Genomic DNA, 20037 nt, shown 5'->3' on the forward strand with positions numbered 1-20037 from the left:
GTAGTGGTCAAGAAGAACTTTCATTCTTCAATCTTTTTTTTAAAGATTTTATTTTCACGTAATCTCTGTAGCCAATGTGGGGCTCAAGTTCACAACCCCCAGATCAAGAATTGCATGGGCTACTGACTGAGCCAGCCAGGTGCTCCTCATTCTTCCCTCTATATAATGTACCTTTGTTTTCTACTAATATATTATTACCCATGAAATATCAAAAATTTTAAGAACTAATAGCCCATTATAGTAAACGTTTACACATTACACTTCCTTTTAGCCATCTGCAAGAATAACATTTATCCTATTTAAGGTTTCATTAAGTTCATATATTATGTGTGTGTGCAGGAGTGCGCACACACACACACAGACATATACTCTAAACCTATGTGAAGAAACTAGTATAGGATATTAACTAGGTAATGTTCTTTTTTTTTTTTAATTTTTTTTCAACGTTTATTTATTTTTGAGACAGAGAGAGACAGAGCATGAACAGGGGAGGAGCAGAGAGAGAGGGAGACACAGAATCGGAAACAGGCTGCAGGCTCTGAGCAGTCAGCACAGAGCCCGACCGCGGGGCTTGAACTCACGGGCCGTGAGATCATGACCTGAGCCAAAGTCTCAGGTCATGATCTCCCAGTTCATGGGTTCGAGCCCCGTGTCGGGCTCTGTGCTGACCGCTCAGAGCCTGGAGCCTGCTTCACATTCTGTGTCTCCCTCTCTCTCTGCCCCTCCCCCCACTCATGTTTTCTCTCTCTCTCTCTCTCTCTCTCTCTCTCTCTTTCAAGAGTAAATAACATAAAAAATTTTTTCAATGTTTAAATAAAAAGTAAATAATACCTTGGATGTGTATTTAGATACAGTGAGTTAGAGATTAATGTGGTATTTTGTCAATTAATAATCATTTACTCAATTCTCTTAATTTTGATGAACAATTTAATAAACAGCCTTCAAGTTATAAGAAGATGAGGTAACAGAGTTAGATCTGGCAATGAAACATTTTGCAAATAAAGCCACAAAAATTAGTGAGATTATTCTTGGGAATAGTATGTATAGTTTGGGGGTTGGCAGTGTGCAACTTCCTGAAAATACCCAAAATGCAAAAGCAACAAAAATCAGGTTGATAAATTGTTCTTGATTTGATACTATTCATTTCACTTAAATTGCTGAACAGATCATAAAGTTCCAAAACCAGGTCTAGCAACTCAGATTTACAGATTTAAAAGACTGATAAGATTTCCTTATGAAGTCAATAATCAAATAGTTTTTTTAATTTTTTTTCAACGTTTTTTATTTATTTTTGGGACAGAGAGAGACAGAGCACGAATGGGGAGGGGCAGAGAGAGAGGGAGACACAGAATGGGAAACAGGCTCCAGGCTCTGAGCCATCAGCCCAGAGCCTGACGCGGGGCTCGAACTCACGGACCGGGAGATCGTGACCTGGTTGAAGTCGGACGCTTAACCGACTGCGCCACCCAGGCGCCCCTCAAATAGTTTTTTTTAATGTCCTAGTAAAATTCAAATTATACAGGTAGCCATTGTAACACAGTGACTATTTACATTAATCAACTGACAATAATAGGAAGGTACAACTTAAATTATTGCTCAATAAAAGCATAAATTTTTACTTGATATATACTCGAAAAATCAAATTTAGTTGAATCTTAAAATTGCTTTTTCACCTTTCCTCTTTTACACTTATTCTGATGATATCTAAAACAGAAAAAAAAAAAAAAAAAGCCAGAAAAAAAAAGCCTCCCCCTAGCCAAAAAAAAAGCCTTTTAAAAACAGGCTGTCATATTACAGCTAGTCCAGATAACATTAAAAACACTCGAGTCATTACAATTATTTTAAGATTGTAATAATAGCGTGCTGTAATTTGAATTCATTTGCAATGAAATTATTGTCCTTCGTTTCTCTTTCTCTGTATTTTGAAAGGACTATCGACATTGTTCTCCAATATTAATCAAAGCTGGAATCATCTCAGTTCTCAGCATTTGGCTCTTTGGGAACATATTTTCTTACATCTTCAGGTGCTAAAAATGCTTATAAAAATGGGGAAAGAATGAGAATAATTATAAAGAACACACGGATTTGTCATCTCCTGACAGCCAGGGAGAGTTTTCTTTTCTAGCTTAAAAGAGTAAACGGCCAGGTAAAGTTCAAAGGTCGACTTTTTTATTGTTGTTCCGACGGTTCTCCAGTTTCCCTTTACATTCCATTTTAGCTTCCGCCTTCCCAGACCCCTCACTCTTTCGTTCAGACCTCATTTCTTCAAGGTTTCAGAGTCGTGCTCCTTCTGGTAAAGGGAAGCCTCAGTTTTTTCAAATTTTCTCCGTAGCTACCAAGGCTCCCCGCCGGCTGTCAAGGTCATAGCCCACGGCCCCTCCAGCCCCATCAGCAGCCACTGCAGGAAGCACCTGCTGGCGGCGTGGGGCGGGGCGCCGCCCACGTACACCTGGGGACGGGGTGGCGCCCCCCCACCCCCACCCCCCGACGGCTTCGCCAGGTGTGGGGGAGGGGAGCTTACTCTTTCTCTCTCCCCCGCCCCCAGGCGGTGACTCATCGCCGGAGACCTGCGGCTGAGGTGTGCAGCCCGGGGCAGGGCCCGGGAGGCGGGGCCGCCAGGTCCCGCAGGTCTGCTCCGCCCCGCAGCGCGCTCAGAGTGAGCAGTTCCTCGGGGAGCTCGCACCGTCGGTGCGGTGCGGGTATAGCTCTCCGCCGTCCTCCCGACGCTGACCCGCGCAACCCACGCCCGTCCGCCGGCTCCCAGCGCCCCGTTTCCTCCGCACGCCCTCCCGCGAGACCCCAGCCCGCCTCGCGCCTCTGTCGCACAGTATGGCGCTCCCCCAGGTTCTCGCGTTCGGGCTCCTGCTCGCGGCGGCCACCGCGGCGGTGGCCGCGGCTCAGAAAGGTAAGGAGCAGAGTTGTGGGCTGCGGCCGGGTGGGGACCTCCCACGGCATCCGAGACGGAGATGGTGGGGAAGGGGCGGCCGGCCGCGCTTTCCCGTCTGGAGCGGATGGCGCGGGGCTGCAGCAACCCAGGCCCTCTGCGCTCTGCAGGCGGTGGGAAGGCTCCCGCTCGCACGGCGAGGAGGAAACCTCCTCACTATGCTGCTTTGCACCGCTCTCTAGGGAAATGGCCCGGAGCAGGGGCGGGGAGTCAGTGAACGAAGTGGCCTCGTTCGGTAACTCCTTGGCTTCGGAGTGGGCCAGGAGGGCTTGGGGAGGCGCGGCGGCCGCGCCACGTCTGGGCGCGCCCACCTACTCCCGCCGAGGCGAGCGCTTGGGGTCCTAGTGTGGCGGAACCAGCCGCGGCCGGGAGGGGAGTCGGTGGCGAAGATGGCCCGGCCCCTCCTCCCCCGGGCACCTGAGGCTGGCCCCGGATGTGGGTCTCGGGCGGGGGCAGGTGGCTGCGGGGAGGCCGTGGGGCCCGCTGCGCATCTGCGCGGGTAGCAAGTCGTCCTGGGCCTCGACTACCTGGGGTGTGAGAGTGGGTGTTTCCACTTCTTTAAGGATCGTGTAGGTAATGCCAAGTTTATTGTAGGAACCCAGAAATATCGGTAATTGTAAAGAGTAAAAAGAAAAACTCACAATCTGACCGCTTCAAGAGAATCTCCTAATAACCGACTATACTTTTTAGACATTGCTTTAAACGTTGCTGTAAACCGAAACACAGTTTTATATCTTGGTGTGTGTGTGTGTGTGTGTGTGTGTGTGTGTGTGTGTTTACTCCCACATAACATCCAGATTTTCCTTTTCTTTTAATCTTGGAAACCACAATTTAAGTGGTGAAGGAACAGTCTCTGGTGTGGAAGGTCACGCCATTATCCGAACATTGGACATATGGTTTGATTACATTTTTCTTTGTTATAAACATCTTGGCTGCCATCTCTTGATGGTAAGATGGTGGCCAGAAGTAAAGTGGCAGTTGGCGGACGCTTTCTGGAAAGGTCTTTAGACCTTCACCAACAGGGCCTGGGCTTAATTCATTACACTTTCAAACTATGCAGTTTAATTAACTCATGTTTTTCTAGCTCCAGTCTAAGGCTAAGTACTTAAATTGTTTTAAAGTGGTGATAGTTGCTATAGAGTATGTTCAGAAAGCCTGTACATGATTGGTCTGTTCTAAATTTCCACATCCCTTGGGCATGAAAATGGGCTTTGGAGCAGGTATAGTAGAGTGCTGCATAAGACTTTAACTCCTGGAGGACAGCCACTATCTCCTTTTGTGATCCCAATACGGAGTTTAGTGCTGGACCGATTATATTGGTGGTTCATATTAATTATAATTTAAACAGGGAATAATTAAAGCCACCTTGAGATGAAGGATCAATATAAAAATTCTTTGGTTTGTCACAGTAATTTTTGTTAATGATTGTATTCTCTTAGCTAGACAAATAAACGGAATTAGAGGGGCTTGCCAATTTGAAATTAAAATGAGGTTTTGAGATAGTGAAAGATAATGACTATTAAACTGGCACTAATACCCAGGATAAGCTGCTTAATATCACCTTCAAAATTGGGAACTTAGAATTCAGTTTAGTTAGGAAGCCCACAAACAAAAGTGACCCCTAAATTCACCGAAAGTATAATTTTTCTAAGATATAAAGTTGTCCAAGGGCTGAATATATTCCCACTAAGCTTAAATCTTTAAAGTTCAGATTTTAAGAAAATGGGCTGGGAGGAGGGAGGAAATGTGAGTTACTTACAGATCCTAGAATTGCAATTGTTGATTTTCGGGAAATGAGTCAGTAGCTGACAAGCAAGGGTTTATCTAACAGAACAGGAGGAGGGAAGGATCTGAGACTGAGAGTATCATCATGGAGATAAGGCTGAATATGATGTTTGGAGGGCTGTATTCTTGGTTTAAAAAAATCAAAATGGGAATGCATGCAAATTAGACTATGTGTCTGTATAATATATACAAACTATTCACCATGATATCAGCCACTCAAATTACAGCTGAAAAATAAAACATTCAGGACCATTTTTTAAGGTTTTGTGGCCCTATAACTTAAGCATTATTATTAGAACATAATTTAGCTGGGACACTAGAGTTCATAGTTGGATCCACATTTTAAAGTGGGATTTTGTTTTGTAATTTATCTAGGATGTGTCTGTGAAAACTACAAACTGACCACAAACTGCTCTTTGAACACACATGGTCAGTGCGAGTGTACTTCAATTGGTGCACAAAATTCTGTCATTTGCTCAAAACGTGAGTAGAATATCCTCATTGCCTTTAAACTGTATTTTGGTTTAGCCTTCCTTAATCAATGTGTCTTGAGTTGGGAAGTGTGTTGTGTTGTGTTTGTTTGTTTGTTTGTTTGTTTTTGTTCAAATTTGAATTATGTTATTTTGTCAAAATTATCTCCTGTAGCTGAACCATCTGAAAACTTAGAAAGTGAATATGGAACCATGTAAGTCTGCAATAATCTTTGGCTCTGGGAGTTTGGAGTTAAATTAAAATGTTTTTCCTTATGCATAAAACTGCAGTTACTTTTCAGTATGACATGAAGCTTTCTTTTCAGTGGCAACCAAATGTCTGGTGATGAAAGCAGAAATGACTGGCACAAAGTCTGGGAGAAGAGCGAGACCTGAGGGGGCTTTCCAAAATAATGATGGGCTCTATGATCCCGACTGTGATGAGAAGGGGCTCTTTAAAGCCAAGCAGTGCAATGGCACCACCACATGCTGGTGTGTAAACACTGCTGGGGTCAGAAGAACTGATAAGGACACGGAAATATCCTGCTCCGAACGCGTGAGGACCTAGTGAGTTGAGCTGTCAAATGTTCCTTGTTTTCATGCTTTTCAGATTCGTTTAATGACATTTATCTTTGAGTATGTAATGTGATTTGGTGGTTTAGAATTCAAAAGGTAGAAAAGGGTATACAGTGAAAAGCTTCCATTTTTTTTCTCAAACCCCCCCCCCCGCCCCCCGCAGCTACCCAGTTTACTTCCACAGAACCGATGTCACCAGCTTATTATATAACTTTCCAGAGATACTTTTATGAATTCACTAGCAATATATTTTTGTTATTTTAAGAATTGTTTCTTATAGTAGCCTACTAAACAAGGATTTTCCTCTTACATTTTTACTTAACACTGTTCAGATTTTGAAGTTGGATTAGTGTTAAATGTATATGAAAAATTTAAGCTGTTTATGTATTTGCCTATTTATTGCGTTTTAAAACGAGGTGTGGTTGTCTCGGGCTCATGCAATAAAAAGGAGCGGAAGCATACTCAAGCTAGCTTAAGGAAAAAAATTTTTATTTAAAAAGTGACTAGAGCTGGAAAGTTATCAAGACCAAGGCAGGCACTCTCTCCTTTGGTGTTCTGAAGCCTCATGGTCACTTTTCTCTGTTTCACTCGGTGCCTTTTTGTCTGTTCCCTTGAACGTGACCCAGCGTGAGCAGCTAAGCCTTGGCTTTACGTGACCTTGAGTATAGTGGCCCAGCGCCAGAGGTTGACCTGTTGGAAGGGTGTTCTCTCCTGGATGAGTGCTTTATGAGCAACGTGTGAAGGCCAAGGAAGAAATTAAGGGCATACCTATTGCATAAACCCTTTTCTGTTAATTATACTGTAATTTCACTTGGGAATTTTCCTATTAGTCAATCAATAAATACTGTCTTTTTACTTTACAGCTGGATCATCATTGAACTAAAACACAAAACAAGAGAAACACCTTATGATATTAAAAGTTTACAGACGTACGTACTATTAAGTGCATTCTGTTTGCACAGTTAATACTCAGATCTTCGTTCTACACCATTAGAAAAAGGAAAACAAGTCTTAATGCTTTTTCATATTTATGAAAAATAAGATACTATTAAGTAATATTTTAACCTTATTTTGGAAATAGAGTTGCAAGAATAATACAGATTCCTATAGGAGTCTTCACTCAGATTCACCAGTCACCAATGAACATTTTGCCCCACTTTCTTTTTAAATGTGTATGTGTGTGTGTGCTTTTTATATCTATCTAAACACGTATAGATGTTTTTTTTCTGGAAGCATTTGAGAGCAAGTTGTAGATATCATGCCCCTTTACCCCTAAATACTTTAATGTATCTTTTCCTAGGAACAAAAGGCACTCTTTTAGTTTCTTTCTCTTTCTTGTAATCTCTACGTGCAATGAGGGAATCAAACTCACAACCTCAAGAGGAGAGTCGCATGCTCTACTGACTGAGCCAGCCAGGCGCCCCGAAAGGCACTTTTTTACAGTTACCAAATTCAGGAAATTTAATGTTACACCAAATTGTGCCACTTTTCCCAGTGTTGATCTTTATGGCAGTTGTTTCCCCCTTTGACCCAGAATGCAATCTGAGATCATGCATTGTATTTAGTTATGATTCTTCAGTCCTTTTTGATATGGAACACTGTCTTGGCCTTCGTTGGTCCTTCATTACATTGATATTTGTGAAGAGTATAGGCAAATTAGTTCATAGAATGTCCCTCAGATTAGGATTTATCTGTGCAAGCTAAACATTTTTGACAGAAAAACTGCATAAGTGATCTTATGTCCTTTTCAGTACTTCACATTAGGAAGCACCTGATGTCTTGTCCCTTTATTAGCGATGTTAACTGTAGTTAAGGGGATATATATATATATTAGGTTTGTAAGGTAGAGTTACTGTTTATTTCTTTGTAATTAATAAATATAATATATGGGCAGATACTTGGGTACTGTGTAAATATCCCATTTCTAATCAAACTAGAACTCAATTATTTTAGCATCAATGGATGATTCTAGCCTGAATCAATTATTAGTAGTTGCAAAATGGCACAAAATTTTTAAAACAAGTTTGGTTAATGACAGTTCTAGAGCTTGAGCTACCTGCTTAGTTAAAAAGTAATGCTTCTTAATGTTGTGTAGTACACTTTTTTTAAAACACAGGTTTTTAATTATTTACAGTGCACTTAAGGAGGTAATCACAACTCGTTATCAACTAGATCCAAAATATATCACAAACATTCTGGTAAGATTTTTGTTTTTTTTTAAATGAGCTTTTGCAGAAAGTTGGTGGGATAGTATGGTTTGGGTATGAATTTTGATAGTGGTTAAACTGCACTTGAATACCAGTTTAAACCCTGGACGCTTAATTCAAATTTCCCGTTCTTTTCCTTCCATAGCCTTTGAAAACCTCAAGTTTACCCTTAAGGAAAATGTAGTATCTCTAATTTCCGTCATGCATGCCAGTCATTTTAGCCTGGGAAACCTCTCTCAATGATTGCTTTTGGTACATTTTCTTTAGGATGCCACCTAGCTCCCATCTTCTTTGGTTTAAGGAGCTAATTCTTAACCAGGTTACCCCTTCCTTGACTCTTTGAACTCTAGTTGAAAAATACTTGAATAGTGTAATGGAACTTTTTCAAGGCAGAAAAGTGATGTCATTTTTAAGGACAGGAAGGAATATACTTTTTTGCTCCTTAAAAGCAGAATGTGGTAAATGCATACTGCATTTTGGATTGTATTTCTTTTGTATTTTATTTTAAAAGTAGTTCTAACCAAATAAGGTGCTTTATTTTTTATTTTGTTTTTATTTAAAGTTTACTTATTTATCCTGGGGGGGAGAGAGAGAGAGAGAGGTCAAGTAGCGGAAGGACAGAGAGAGAGGGAGAAGCAGAGAATCCCAACCAGGCTCCATACTGTCGGCACAGAGCCCAGTGCAGGGCTTGAACCCATAACCTGTGAGACCATGACTGAGTGGAAATCAAGAGTCAGAAACCTTTTTTTTTTTTTAATTTTTTTTTTTTTAATGTTTATTTTTGAGAGAGACGAGACAGAATGCAAGTGGGTTGGGGCAGAGAGAGAGGGAGACACAGAATCCGAAGCAGGCTTCAGGCTCCAAGCTGTCAGCACCAGAGCCCGACCCAGAGCCCGACGCGGGGCACGAACTCACGAGCTGTGAGATCATGACCTGAGCTGAAGTCGGATGCTCAACCGACTGAGCCACCCAGGCACCCCCCAAGAGTCAGAAACTTAACTGACTGAGCCATCCGGGTGCCCCTTTGCTTTTTTAAAAGTAAGCTCTGTGCCCAATGTGAGGCTTGAACTCATGACCCTAAGATCAAGAGTCACATGCTCTATTGACTGAGCCAGCCAGGTGCCACCCAACTAAGATACTTTAAGATCTTGTTTGAAATCTTTTGGGCAGAAGAAAATTCTCTTTTAGAAACAAAATATGCATCATAATTATTTTTAGTTGTGTAGCTGTCTTACTTCCCTTGGATAGATTTTAAAACTTCCAAAGAGTTTTACATTATTAGTTATAAATTCAGTTACCCGCTAATGGAAAGGAACACTGACACATTTAGATTATAGAAAATAAAAAACTAAATATTCTGATTATTGACAGTAATATTTTTACATGATTTTGGTTGTGTTGGTATTAATTTGTATTTTTCATATTTTCCCCCAGTATGAGAATGATCTTATCACTATTGATCTGGTGCAAAATTCATCTCAGAAAACTCAGAATGATGTGGACATAGCTGATGTGGCTTATTATTTTGAAAAAGATGTGAGTATAATCTTCCTCATTTAATTCCTGTGTTTAGAAATGCAATGCTAGGGGCGCCTGGGTGGCTTAGTCGGCTGAGCATCCGACTTTGGCTCAGGTCATGATCTCGCGGTTTGCGAGTTCGAGCCCCACATCAGGCACTGTGCTGACTCAGAGCCTGGAGCCTGCTTCAGATTCTGTGTCTCCCTCTCTCTATGTTCCTCCCCTGCTCACACCCTGTCTCTCTGTCAAGAATAAATAAAGAAAAAAAAAATTTTAAAAACTGCTTTATAAATGCAATGTTGTATGCCATGCTTCAATGGATTCAGGATCTTTCATCATCTTTTTTTTCTTTTTTAAGTTTATTTATTTATTTTGGAGAACACGCAAGCTGGGGAGGGGCAGAGAGAGGGGGGGAGAGAGAGAATCTTAAAGCAGGCTCCACTCTCAGCACAGAGACTGACATAGGGCTCAATCTTACAAACTGGAGCTCATGGCCTGAGCTAAAATTAAGTCAGACACTTAACTGACTGAGCCACCCACCCAGGTGCCCCTTCTTTCGTTATCTTTTTCTTCACTTACATATCAACCACACCTCTGTTCTCCACCTGATTCTTGTGCTGCAATTAATAACATCCTCATCTCTGCCTTGCACCTTCTGCAAACACCTTTCTGACCTGTTTGTTGTGTATGAGAGAATATCTTCTCTCATAATTCTTACCTGTTGTATCTTTGGTAGTTACTTAGTTTATGTGGATAGCCTCTTCTCCATTATAATGTCTATGAACAAGAGGTGATATAAGAAGTGCTATGTAACTAGTGTGATTAAAATAGTTTGTTTTGACTTTAATGTGTTATCAAAAAAATAAATTAACATAGTGAGCTATGTTTTTTTATTAAAAAATATTTTTTAATATTTATTTCTTTTTGAGAGAGAGACAGAGCATGAGCATGGGAGGAGCTGAGAGAGAGGGGGACACAGAATCTGAAGCAGGCTCCAGACTCTGAGCTCTCGGCACAGAGTCCAACTAGGGGCTCGAACTCACAAACTGTGAGATCATGACCTGAGCCGAAGACAGATGCTTAACCTACTGAGCCACCCAGGCACCCCTACACTGAGCCATTTTCTGATGAAACCTGGGATTTGCTTCAAAGTAATCTGGCCCAGGGGGAGGGGGAAGGGAGGAAAGAGAGAAGGAAGAATGGATTAAGTAAGGTTGGCCATTTGTTTATATTGTTGACTCCAGATGATAGGTACATGGGATTTCGTTATGTTGTTCTTTCTACTTTCATGTGTATTTGAAAATTTGCCACAATAAACAGTTTTTTTGAAGTTTCAGCATATGCGATTGTTACCGCTGAAACCAAAAAGACCCTTGACAGCAGTTCTTTCCATGTATAATTGGCATCTAATTCTATGTGGCCATGGTAGGTTTTCTTAAATATTTTAAATTGCTTTTCTCCTTCTAAATATAGGTTAAAGACGAATCCTTGTTCCATTCCAATAAAATGGATCTGAGAGTAAACGGGGAGCAATTGGATCTGGATCCCGGGCGAACTGCAATTTACTATGTTGATGAAAAACCACCTGAATTTTCAATGCAGGGTCTGCAAGCTGGTATTATTGCTGTCATTGTAGTTGTGACACTTGCAATTATTGCTGGAATCGTTGTGCTGGTGAGTGTAGAACAAGTCCACTTTCTTTTTTTCTTTTTTTCTTTATTTTATTTTAATTTTTTTTTTTTCAACGTTTATTTTTGGGACAGAGAGAGACAGAGCATGAACGGGGGAGGGGCAGAGAGAGAGGGAGACACAGAATCAGAAACAGGCTCCAGGCTCCGAGCCATCAGCCCAGAGCCTGATGCGGGGCTCGAACTCACGGACCGCGAGATGGTGACCTGACTGAAGTCGGACGCTTAACCGACTGCGCCACCCAGGCGCCCCATATTTTATTTTATTTTAGAGAGAGAGAGAATGTGCAGGAGTGGGGAAGAGAGAGAGGGGGCAGAAAGAGAGAATCCTGAGCAGGCTTTGCACTGTCAGTGAAGAGCCCAGTGCAGGCCTTGATCCCATGACCCTGGATGATGACCTGAGCCAAAATCAAGAGTCAGAGGCTCAACCAACTGAGCCACCCAGCCATTTGAAGGCATATTTTTTCAAGAAAAGGTGACAACGTGAGAGAACTATCTCCATATTTTAGAACATATTAATGAAGCAAAATCTTCAGTTTTTATAATGCTCTATAGTGAATGAATCTCTTGCATCTGGCCCTTTTTTATAAAACAGTCACTTTATGAAGTAAGAAAGGATACTAATCTGAGAAAAGCTCATAGCTGAGCACCGCACGGGTCAGTTACGTTGCCATCAAGCAGCAAATGTCCTTTAGTTCTCTTGCTACAAACAGTCCAACAGCCCTGCCAGCATCAGTGCAAAATACCTGAACTCCCAAACCGTTCAATGAAATGAAACAACAGAACACCAATTATTAAAGTTAGCATGGAAAGGGTTAAAAGTGGTAAATATGAGGAACGATTCTAAACAAAAGATTAGCAAATTTAATTTAGCAGTGCCTCAGCAGAAGAAGGTACCACCTGGACAGGATTTATTCTAGAAATACAAGGATGCTCAGCATTAAGAAATCTTAACAACATAGCATAATTCAGAAATAGATTTGAGGGTATGTGAAAACTTAAATTTTCAGTTCAGTGGAATCATCATACTTGGCTATCCATCTGGACGAAAACAAAAGTTGAATTTCTATTTCACCCTCCCAGGGCAGGCCATATTGCCCAACTCTGGGAATGGTACATTATGGAGCAGGGTGCCCATGTTCAAACAAATTCCCAATGGATTATAGTAACAAATGTTGAAAAATAGAACAAGCCTCAAAATTAATTTAGGAAATGTTTGTACAACCTTGTGGTAAAGGAAACCAAGCAAGGCAAGAAATCTAGAGTCCATGAATGAAAAGTTACATATTTGACTAAGTTGAAATTAAACATTTTTTATGGCAAAGATATTATAAAGTGAAAAATAGCCATGATATGCTGGGGGGAAATACCCATGATGCATAAAACAAAAAAGATAGTTATGCATAATATATGAATTCTTAGAGGAGAAAATTAAATCAAGAATAGCAAACGGCACAGATAGATGATTCACAGAAGAAATCCAGATGGGAAATAAACACGAGAGAATCCTAGAAATCAAATTGTCCTATAGAAATGAAAGCACAGGTACTAGGAAGGACAGTATAGGTTATGTATTGCACTGTTGCTCGTAAGGGTGAATCTGGAAACAATTTGAGTGCACCCCTGTAGGAAAATGGATGAGGAGATTGTGGAACATCTATGTTATGGAATAAAGCTGTTAAAAAGAATGAGTGCAATTTATAGCTTTTGCTCATCGGAAGGTTCCTATGATGTTGATATAGGCTGTGCAAAGAGGGAAATGATACTGTATGATCCCATTTTTTTAGACTGCCCCCTTTCCCAAAACTCATGTATGGTTTTGTGTATGTTTGTATTAGGATGGAGCAAAATGTGGAAGAATGCGTAACAGGCCGTTAGATTTTATTATTAAAGATTGTTGTTTTCTCAATGCGTTTTTTTGTTTTGTTTTGTTTGTTTTGTTTTGTTTTGGTTTGTTTAACTGGTTGTTGTAGGCTTTTTGTTATTGTTCCAGAAGATTTTGGTGGGGGCTGGGCTCAAAGTTTTTTTTTTTTTAATTGAAGTATAATAAACAGTGTTATATTAGTTTCTGGTATATAAAATAATGATGCAACAATTCTGTATATTAGGGGCACCTGAGTGGCTCAGTCAGTTAAGTGTCTGACTTCGGCTTGGATCATGATCTCACAGTTTGTGAGTTCAAGCCATGCATAGGGCTCTGCACTGACAGCATAGAGCCTACTTGGGATTCTCTGTCTCCCTCTTTCTCTTTGCCCCTTCTCTGCTCGTGCGCACATAGTATACTGTCCTTCTCTCAAAAATAAATAAACATTTTTTAAAAACCTCTTTAATTCTGTATATTACTTACGTCTCGTCATGGTAAGTATAGGCTTTTGTTTTTTTTAGTTTAGTAGGAAAATTTTAATTTAAGAAATAATATCTGTAGATTTTAAAATTAAATTTGTTCAGATAGGAATAATGTTCATTAAAAACATCTTATGTGTCAATTTTTCTTCCATTCAGGTTATCTCCAGAAAGAACAGAATGGCAAAGTATGAGAAGGCTGAGGTAAACGGATTACTTAATAAAAAGGCCCCTTTTTAAATCTCTTACTCCTGATAATCACTATACCTACCTAGACACTGATAGGACTCCATTATACTGGAGCCCCTTCATAGTATAGTCCTTAAGGGACAGTCTTTCAATGTTTCCTTAAATTCTCCTTCATGAGTTCCATGGCAGACCAGCTGATATTGAATTCTGCCTCAATGCATAGTGGGATAGGAAACCTGCAATTTTTGTTTGACAAAGTGTCAACTTTTTTTTTTTTTAAGGGTGGGGCCTACACATGAATATTTTTTTTTTTTATTTTTTTCAACGTTTATTTATTTTTGAGACAGAGCATGAACGGGGGAGGGGCAGAGAGAGAGGGAGACACAGAATCGGAAACAGGCTCCAGGCTCTGAGCCATCAGCCCAGAGCCTGACGCGGGGCTCGAACTCACGGACCGCGAGATGGTGACCTGGCTGAAGTCGGACGCTTAACCGACTGCGCCACCCAGGCGCCCCTAAAGTGTCAACTTTTAATGGAATCTTTCAGAGGCGTACTCTGTGGATTCACATTACAGAAACTTAATGTGGCTGATGACCTGAGTTATTGCTTTTATTCCAGTGAAATAATTATTTAAAAAGAGCTTAATACATGTCCTAATGAGTCTCTTCCATGCTAACTAGTCACCTACATTAGTGTGAAGACAAAGTGTGAGATTGTTAGCGTGTCAGTTGCTTGGAGTCGGATGTGAACCACACTTGTTCCTGAACTCTGTCAATAACATTTTCAGTATACCCACTGATTTTTATATATTTAAGCATTTATTTGTAATTGTGTATGTGCATTTTGCTAATCTTCTACCAAGAAACACAGAAATGTAAAAGAGTATTGAAAAAAAATTGAATAGAACTAGAAAGTTGCAGCTTTTTTTTTTTCCTAAACCATAGTTGACCATCTGGCTTACCTGGTTTGGTGACCACAGGTCTGGGGGACAGACTCTCCCTGAACTGAAGCATAACAAAGTTGGAATGACAATGTAGTGTTGTGGTCAAGAGCAATATAGATGTGGGTTTGATTACTTGTTAGCTGGGCAAGTTATTTAACTTCTTTAAGCCTCCATGTTTCCTTATCTGTAAAATGAGGATATATGTACAGACCCATTGTAGGATTAAACACAGTAGTCTGTATACAGTGTTGGTCCACTGCTTGGCACACAGCAGAATGTTTGCCAGTGGTCGTAGTTTCCATTCATCTTGTCTCAGTTCTGCTTGTAACTAATTGTGTGATCTGTGACAAGTCAATTCTGAGCTTCAATTTCCTCGTAAAAAGAAAATATATTGTTTCTTACTGGATGTAAAAATGGCATCCATTTAATAAAGACCTTATCCATTCTTAAAGATCTAACTCACCTGCTACTTCCCCATCACTTTGGCCGTCTTACCTCCAAATAGTAGTTTGGGTCGTGCATTCAGTGCATGCTTCCTTGTAGTACATTTTTTCTTTTTCCAAATGGAGCTCATAAACGTGGAGAGAATCATCTTGCTTTCCTCTTTTTTTTTTTTTTTTTGTAACTATTTTAAGGATGAACAAAAGACTGGAAAATTATTTAAATTTGTTTTCTCTTTTTTTCCTCTATTTCAGATAAAGGAGATGGGTGAGATGCATAGGGAACTCAATGCATAATGACTATAATTTGAAGAGTAACTACAAGAAGGGAAGTTAGCAAACATTACAAATGTACAGACATGGGACAAAGAGATCTTTGAGGACTATTGTTTTGTTAGTTAACATCTGTTTGTAATAGTGAAACCTGTACTCAATATATAAGCAGCTTCAAATTGACTTTACTAATCTTAAAATTTGACCACAAGTGTCTTATTTATGCAGATCTGATACAAAACTCAGAACTTGGACTGCAGAGTTAAAATTGTTTCTGCCTAACATTGAAGTGTGTACCTTAAATATGCTTCACAGTAGAGATTTAATGACTAGTGTCTCATCCATTTGTGATTGAACGCTGCCTTTCTGTTTACTTTGAGTCTTGTACATACAAATTTTTTTTTTACAAACTGAAATAAAACATTTTAAACTAAATTTCCTAACTTTGTTTGAATCATACAGAATCAAATTTCATAGTATACAAATAAGATAACAGGTTAAGAAATGCTCAGAATGCTAACTGCAAATTGGAGTTTTATAGGAGTATTTATAATTATGTGTATTCAGTATAAAGTGTATAATCTCTGTGTAACTTCTACACAGAAAAATCAGTTTTATTCTGAATGAATCTAAGTTTCTGTTTTAAACAAATTGGCATTTTGACAAACACACTTTAGGGCAGAATTGGTGGATAATGTTGTGAACCATGAATGCTATGGTTGGTTGCATTAAAGCACCAGACATTCAACATCTTACATGACAAATAATTACAGTAAGACACATTTTGTGTGAGTTAAGAGTATCCTGAAATTTTGCTTTTGATAGGAAATTTTTAAAAACACTATGAAGAGAACAGCATTAAAGAAAATGTAAAAGCTAGATTGAACATTTACCAACGATTTTTATCCCTTCTGTAGTAGGCAGACTTCTAGGATGGCCCCCAAGATTACTTATCCCTGATGTACATGCCCAAATAATCCTCTCCCCTAGAGTGTGGGCGGGGCCTGTGAATATGATGAGCAGTCACTCCCAAGATTAAGTTACATTTTATGGCGAAGGTGAGGGGATTTTAGATGTAGATGTGATTGAGATCCCTAAAGCTTGACTGTATTGAAAGAGAGATTACAAAAGAGTGCCTGAAGGTAGGAGACAAGAAGTAGAAACTATAGATGAGCTCTCCCATTAGCCTTAAAGCAAACTGCCATGTGGTGGAGAGGGTCACCTATCAGGAAACAGCGGGCTGAGAGGAGGGCCTCAGTCCCACAACCACAAGAACTGAATTCTGCCAACAATCACTGAGCTTGGAAGAGGACCCCAGCTCCAGATGAGATCACAGCCCTGGCCAACATTACCGCAGTCTTGAGACCGAGAAAAGGACCCACTTATGTGATGCCTAAACTCCTGACCCGTGGAAACTGATAATGTGTTTATTGTCTTAAAATGCTAAATTTGTGGTAATGTATTATGCAGCAATAGAAATTGATACAGTGAGTAGCAAGAAGGGAATAGATAATAAGGAGCAGCCATTACCCCCAGGCCTGAGACAGAGCACCCAAAGAAGAGAATCTCTACTTTGCCTAAGCCCCACTCCCCGGGCTGAGATCTGGACCCTGTGGGAGAGGGCAGTGCAGCTCACTGAAGAGCAGGGAAGTTGCTATGATGCTACCCTGGAGGGACTTACTGAAAATCTGCCCCATGGAACTTGCTGGAAATAATGCCCTCTAGGACAGGAGTCCTCAGGAACTTGCTGGAAATAATGCCCTCTAGGACAGGAGTCCTCAAACCAGCCTGCAGCCTGGCCTACCACCTGTTTTTATATAGCCTGGGAAATAAGAATGGCTTCTGCATTTTTAAAGGATTGAATATTTCCTAGTATGTGAAAGTTACATGGTAAAAATGTCAGTGTCTGTAAATAAAGTTCTATTGGAGCATAGCTATGTTCATTTATTGTGTGTGGCTGTTTTGTACTACGGCAGAAGAGTAGCGTTGGACCCACTGGCTGGCAAAGCTTAAAATATTCATTCTGGCCCTTAACAAAAAGTTTGCTGAACCCCTGCTTTAGGGTGCTGGGGAAAAACTGTTCATAGGAACATGTCCTATTAGACACCAAAGGCACTCCGTAAAGCTGCCTCCCCCCGCCCCCTGCCCCCCGAAAGAGCACAAGCAGTAGAGAGGGAGAGAATTTTTTTTTTTTTTAATTTTTTTTTTTCAACGTTTTATTTATTTTGGGGACAGAGAGAGACAGAGCATGAACGGGGGAGGGGCAGAGAGAGAGGGAGACACAGAATCGGAAACAGGCTCCAGGCTCCGAGCCATCAGCCCAGAGCCCGACGCGGGGCTCGAACTCACGGGCGGCGAGACCGTGACCTGGCTGAAGTCGGACGCTTAACCGACTGCGCCACCCAGGCGCCCCAGAGAGGGAGAGAATTTTAAGCAGGCTCCATGCCCAGCTCGGAGACAGGGCTCAATCTCACAATCATGAGATCATGACCTGAGCCAAAATCAAGAGTCCAACGCTTAACCGACTGAGCCACCCGTGTGCCCTTAAAGCTGCTTTTTGTCATTTGGGTGTGGGAGCAGGTGCTCAGGGAAGCTGAGGAGCTGGAGAAGCCCTGGGCTCTGCAAACTGGGGAAACAGCAGGTGTTGCAAGGGGAACGCACTCCCCCTTTTTCTTGCACTGTGTGTCCTGCACCCTGTACTGACAAAGCTTCAGGTGCATTTTTACACAGAAGGCAAAAGGGTGAATTTGCATGGAAGAGGCAGTAATCAAGGCACATTCTTCAATCCCATGCCTTCAAGTGTCTGTCCTCTTTTGAAGCTACATTTCTAAAGACAACACTGACTACTAATTGCCAATGGCCTTTTTTCCCCAGTGTTTAATCATGCGATTCCTCCACAGCTTATCACTATGACTGTCCCATTTCCTACCTCAGTATGTTGCTTACAGATTTTCTTCTTTGGCAGAACTGGCATGAGTCTCCCCTGGTTGTTTTCATCTTCTACTGACTCTGAAGTACTGATCCAGGATTTAGCCTTAGTATTTTCTACTGTGGATGTGATCTATTTAAAAACTGTGCCTTTTCTTCTGTTAATCTGCCTTCTGTCGATTTAATTCACACACTCCCAAGAACTGAACCTAACAGGGTAGATGAAAGTTTCTCCTCAACAAATATAACAGTTAATAATAGATACAACATGGGCGCCTAGGTGGTGCCGTCGGTTAAGCGTCCGACTTCAACCAGGTCACCATCTCGCGGTCCGTGAGTTCGAGCCCCGCGTCAGGCTCTGGGCTGATGGCTCAGAGCCTGGAGCCTGTTTCCAATTCTGTGTCTCCCTCTCTCTCTGCCCCTCCCCCGTTCATGCTCTGTCTCTCTCTGTCCCAAAAATAAATAAAAAACGTTGAAAAAAAAATAATAGATACAACATAATTTCACAACTCTTTTCTGTCATCCTGAAACATGGCCCCCAAGCCCTCTAAACATTCCCACTGACCTCCCTAAAAAGCTACCATTCCTTCTCTCTTTCATATCAAACTTCTAATTTTTTAAAATGTTTTAAAATTTTAATTTCAGTATAGTCAACGTACAACTTTATATTAGTTTCAGGTGTAAAATAATCCTATTACTCAGTGCTCACCACAGTAAGTGTACTCTTTATTTTTAGGTTATCTCCATACCCAGCATGGGGCTCAAACTCAGGACCCCGACATCAAGAGTTACATGCTCCTCCAACTGAGCCAGCCAGGCACCCCACAATAAGTGTACTCTTAATCCCTGTCACCTATTTCATTCATCCCCCCACTCCCTCCCCTCTGGTAACCATCTGTTTGTGATCTAAAGTTAAGAGTCTGTTTTTTGGTTTGTTTCTTTTTTTCTGCTTTGATCATTTGTTTTGTTTATGAAATTTCACACTTAAGTGAAATCATAGGGTATTTGTCTTTCTCTGATTGACTTATTTCACCTAGCATACTCTGGATCCATCCGTGTTGTTGCAAATGGCAAGATTTTATTCTTTTGTATTGCTAATATTCCATTGTGTGTGTGTGTGTGTGTGTGTGTGTATACATACATATACATACCCACCATTTCTTTATCCATTCATCAGTTGATGGACACTTGGGCTGTTTCCATAATTTGGCTATTGTTGGTAATGTGATAAACATAAGGGTGTATACATCCTTTTGAATAGTGTTTTTGTATTTTGAGGGTAGTAGTGTGATTACTGGATTGTAGGGTAGTTCTATTTCTCCTATCCAAGTACTAACCAGGCCCAACCCTGCTTACCTTCTGAGATCAGACGAGATTGGGCATGTTCAGGGTGGTATGGCCATAGACCGGGTACTTCTATTTCTAATTTTTTGAAAAACCATAACTGTCTTCCACAGTATTTGCACCAGTTTGCAGTCCCACCAACAGTGCTTATGGGTTCCTTTCTTCTTCACATCCTTGCTAACACTTGTTTCTTGTGTTTTTGATTTGAGCCATTCTGACAGGTGTGAGGTGATATCTCACTGTTTTGATTTGCATTTCCCTGATGATGAGTGATGTTGAACATCTTTTCCTACGTCTGTTGGCCATCTGAATGTCTTCTTTGGAGAAATGTCTGTTCATGTCTTCTGCCCAATTTTAAATTGGATTCTTTGGGTTTTTTGGTGTTGAGT

General features: G+C 40.8%; 1 protein-coding gene across 1 annotated transcript; it reads left to right on the plus strand.

The window, feature by feature from the left end:
- The first annotated feature begins 2608 nt into the window (after window positions 1–2608).
- EPCAM (epithelial cell adhesion molecule) lies at window positions 2609–17307 on the plus strand. Its single transcript, XM_043603329.1, has 9 exons — window positions 2609–2905; window positions 5105–5212; window positions 5526–5766; window positions 6639–6704; window positions 7910–7973; window positions 9417–9518; window positions 10974–11174; window positions 13691–13735; window positions 15359–17307. The coding sequence occupies exons 1-9, from the start codon at window positions 2830–2832 to the stop codon at window positions 15398–15400; spliced, it is 945 nt and encodes a 314-aa protein (XP_043459264.1). The 5' UTR covers window positions 2609–2829; the 3' UTR covers window positions 15401–17307.
- Window positions 17308–20037: the final 2730 nt, after the last annotated feature.

Source organism: Prionailurus bengalensis, chromosome A3, assembly GCF_016509475.1.
Source record: "Prionailurus bengalensis isolate Pbe53 chromosome A3, Fcat_Pben_1.1_paternal_pri, whole genome shotgun sequence".
Lineage (NCBI taxonomy): Eukaryota > Metazoa > Chordata > Mammalia > Carnivora > Felidae > Prionailurus > Prionailurus bengalensis.

Coding starts and splice junctions, on each gene's coding strand:
- EPCAM (XM_043603329.1), top strand. CDS start 2,830: ATGGCGCTCCCCCAGGTTCTCGCGTTCGGGCTCCTGCTCGCGGCGGCC. Junction 7,974..9,416: donor AATATATCACAAACATTCTG/GTAAGATTTTTG, acceptor ATTTTCCCCCAG/TATGAGAATGATCTTATCAC. Junction 13,736..15,358: donor CAAAGTATGAGAAGGCTGAG/GTAAACGGATTA, acceptor CCTCTATTTCAG/ATAAAGGAGATGGGTGAGAT.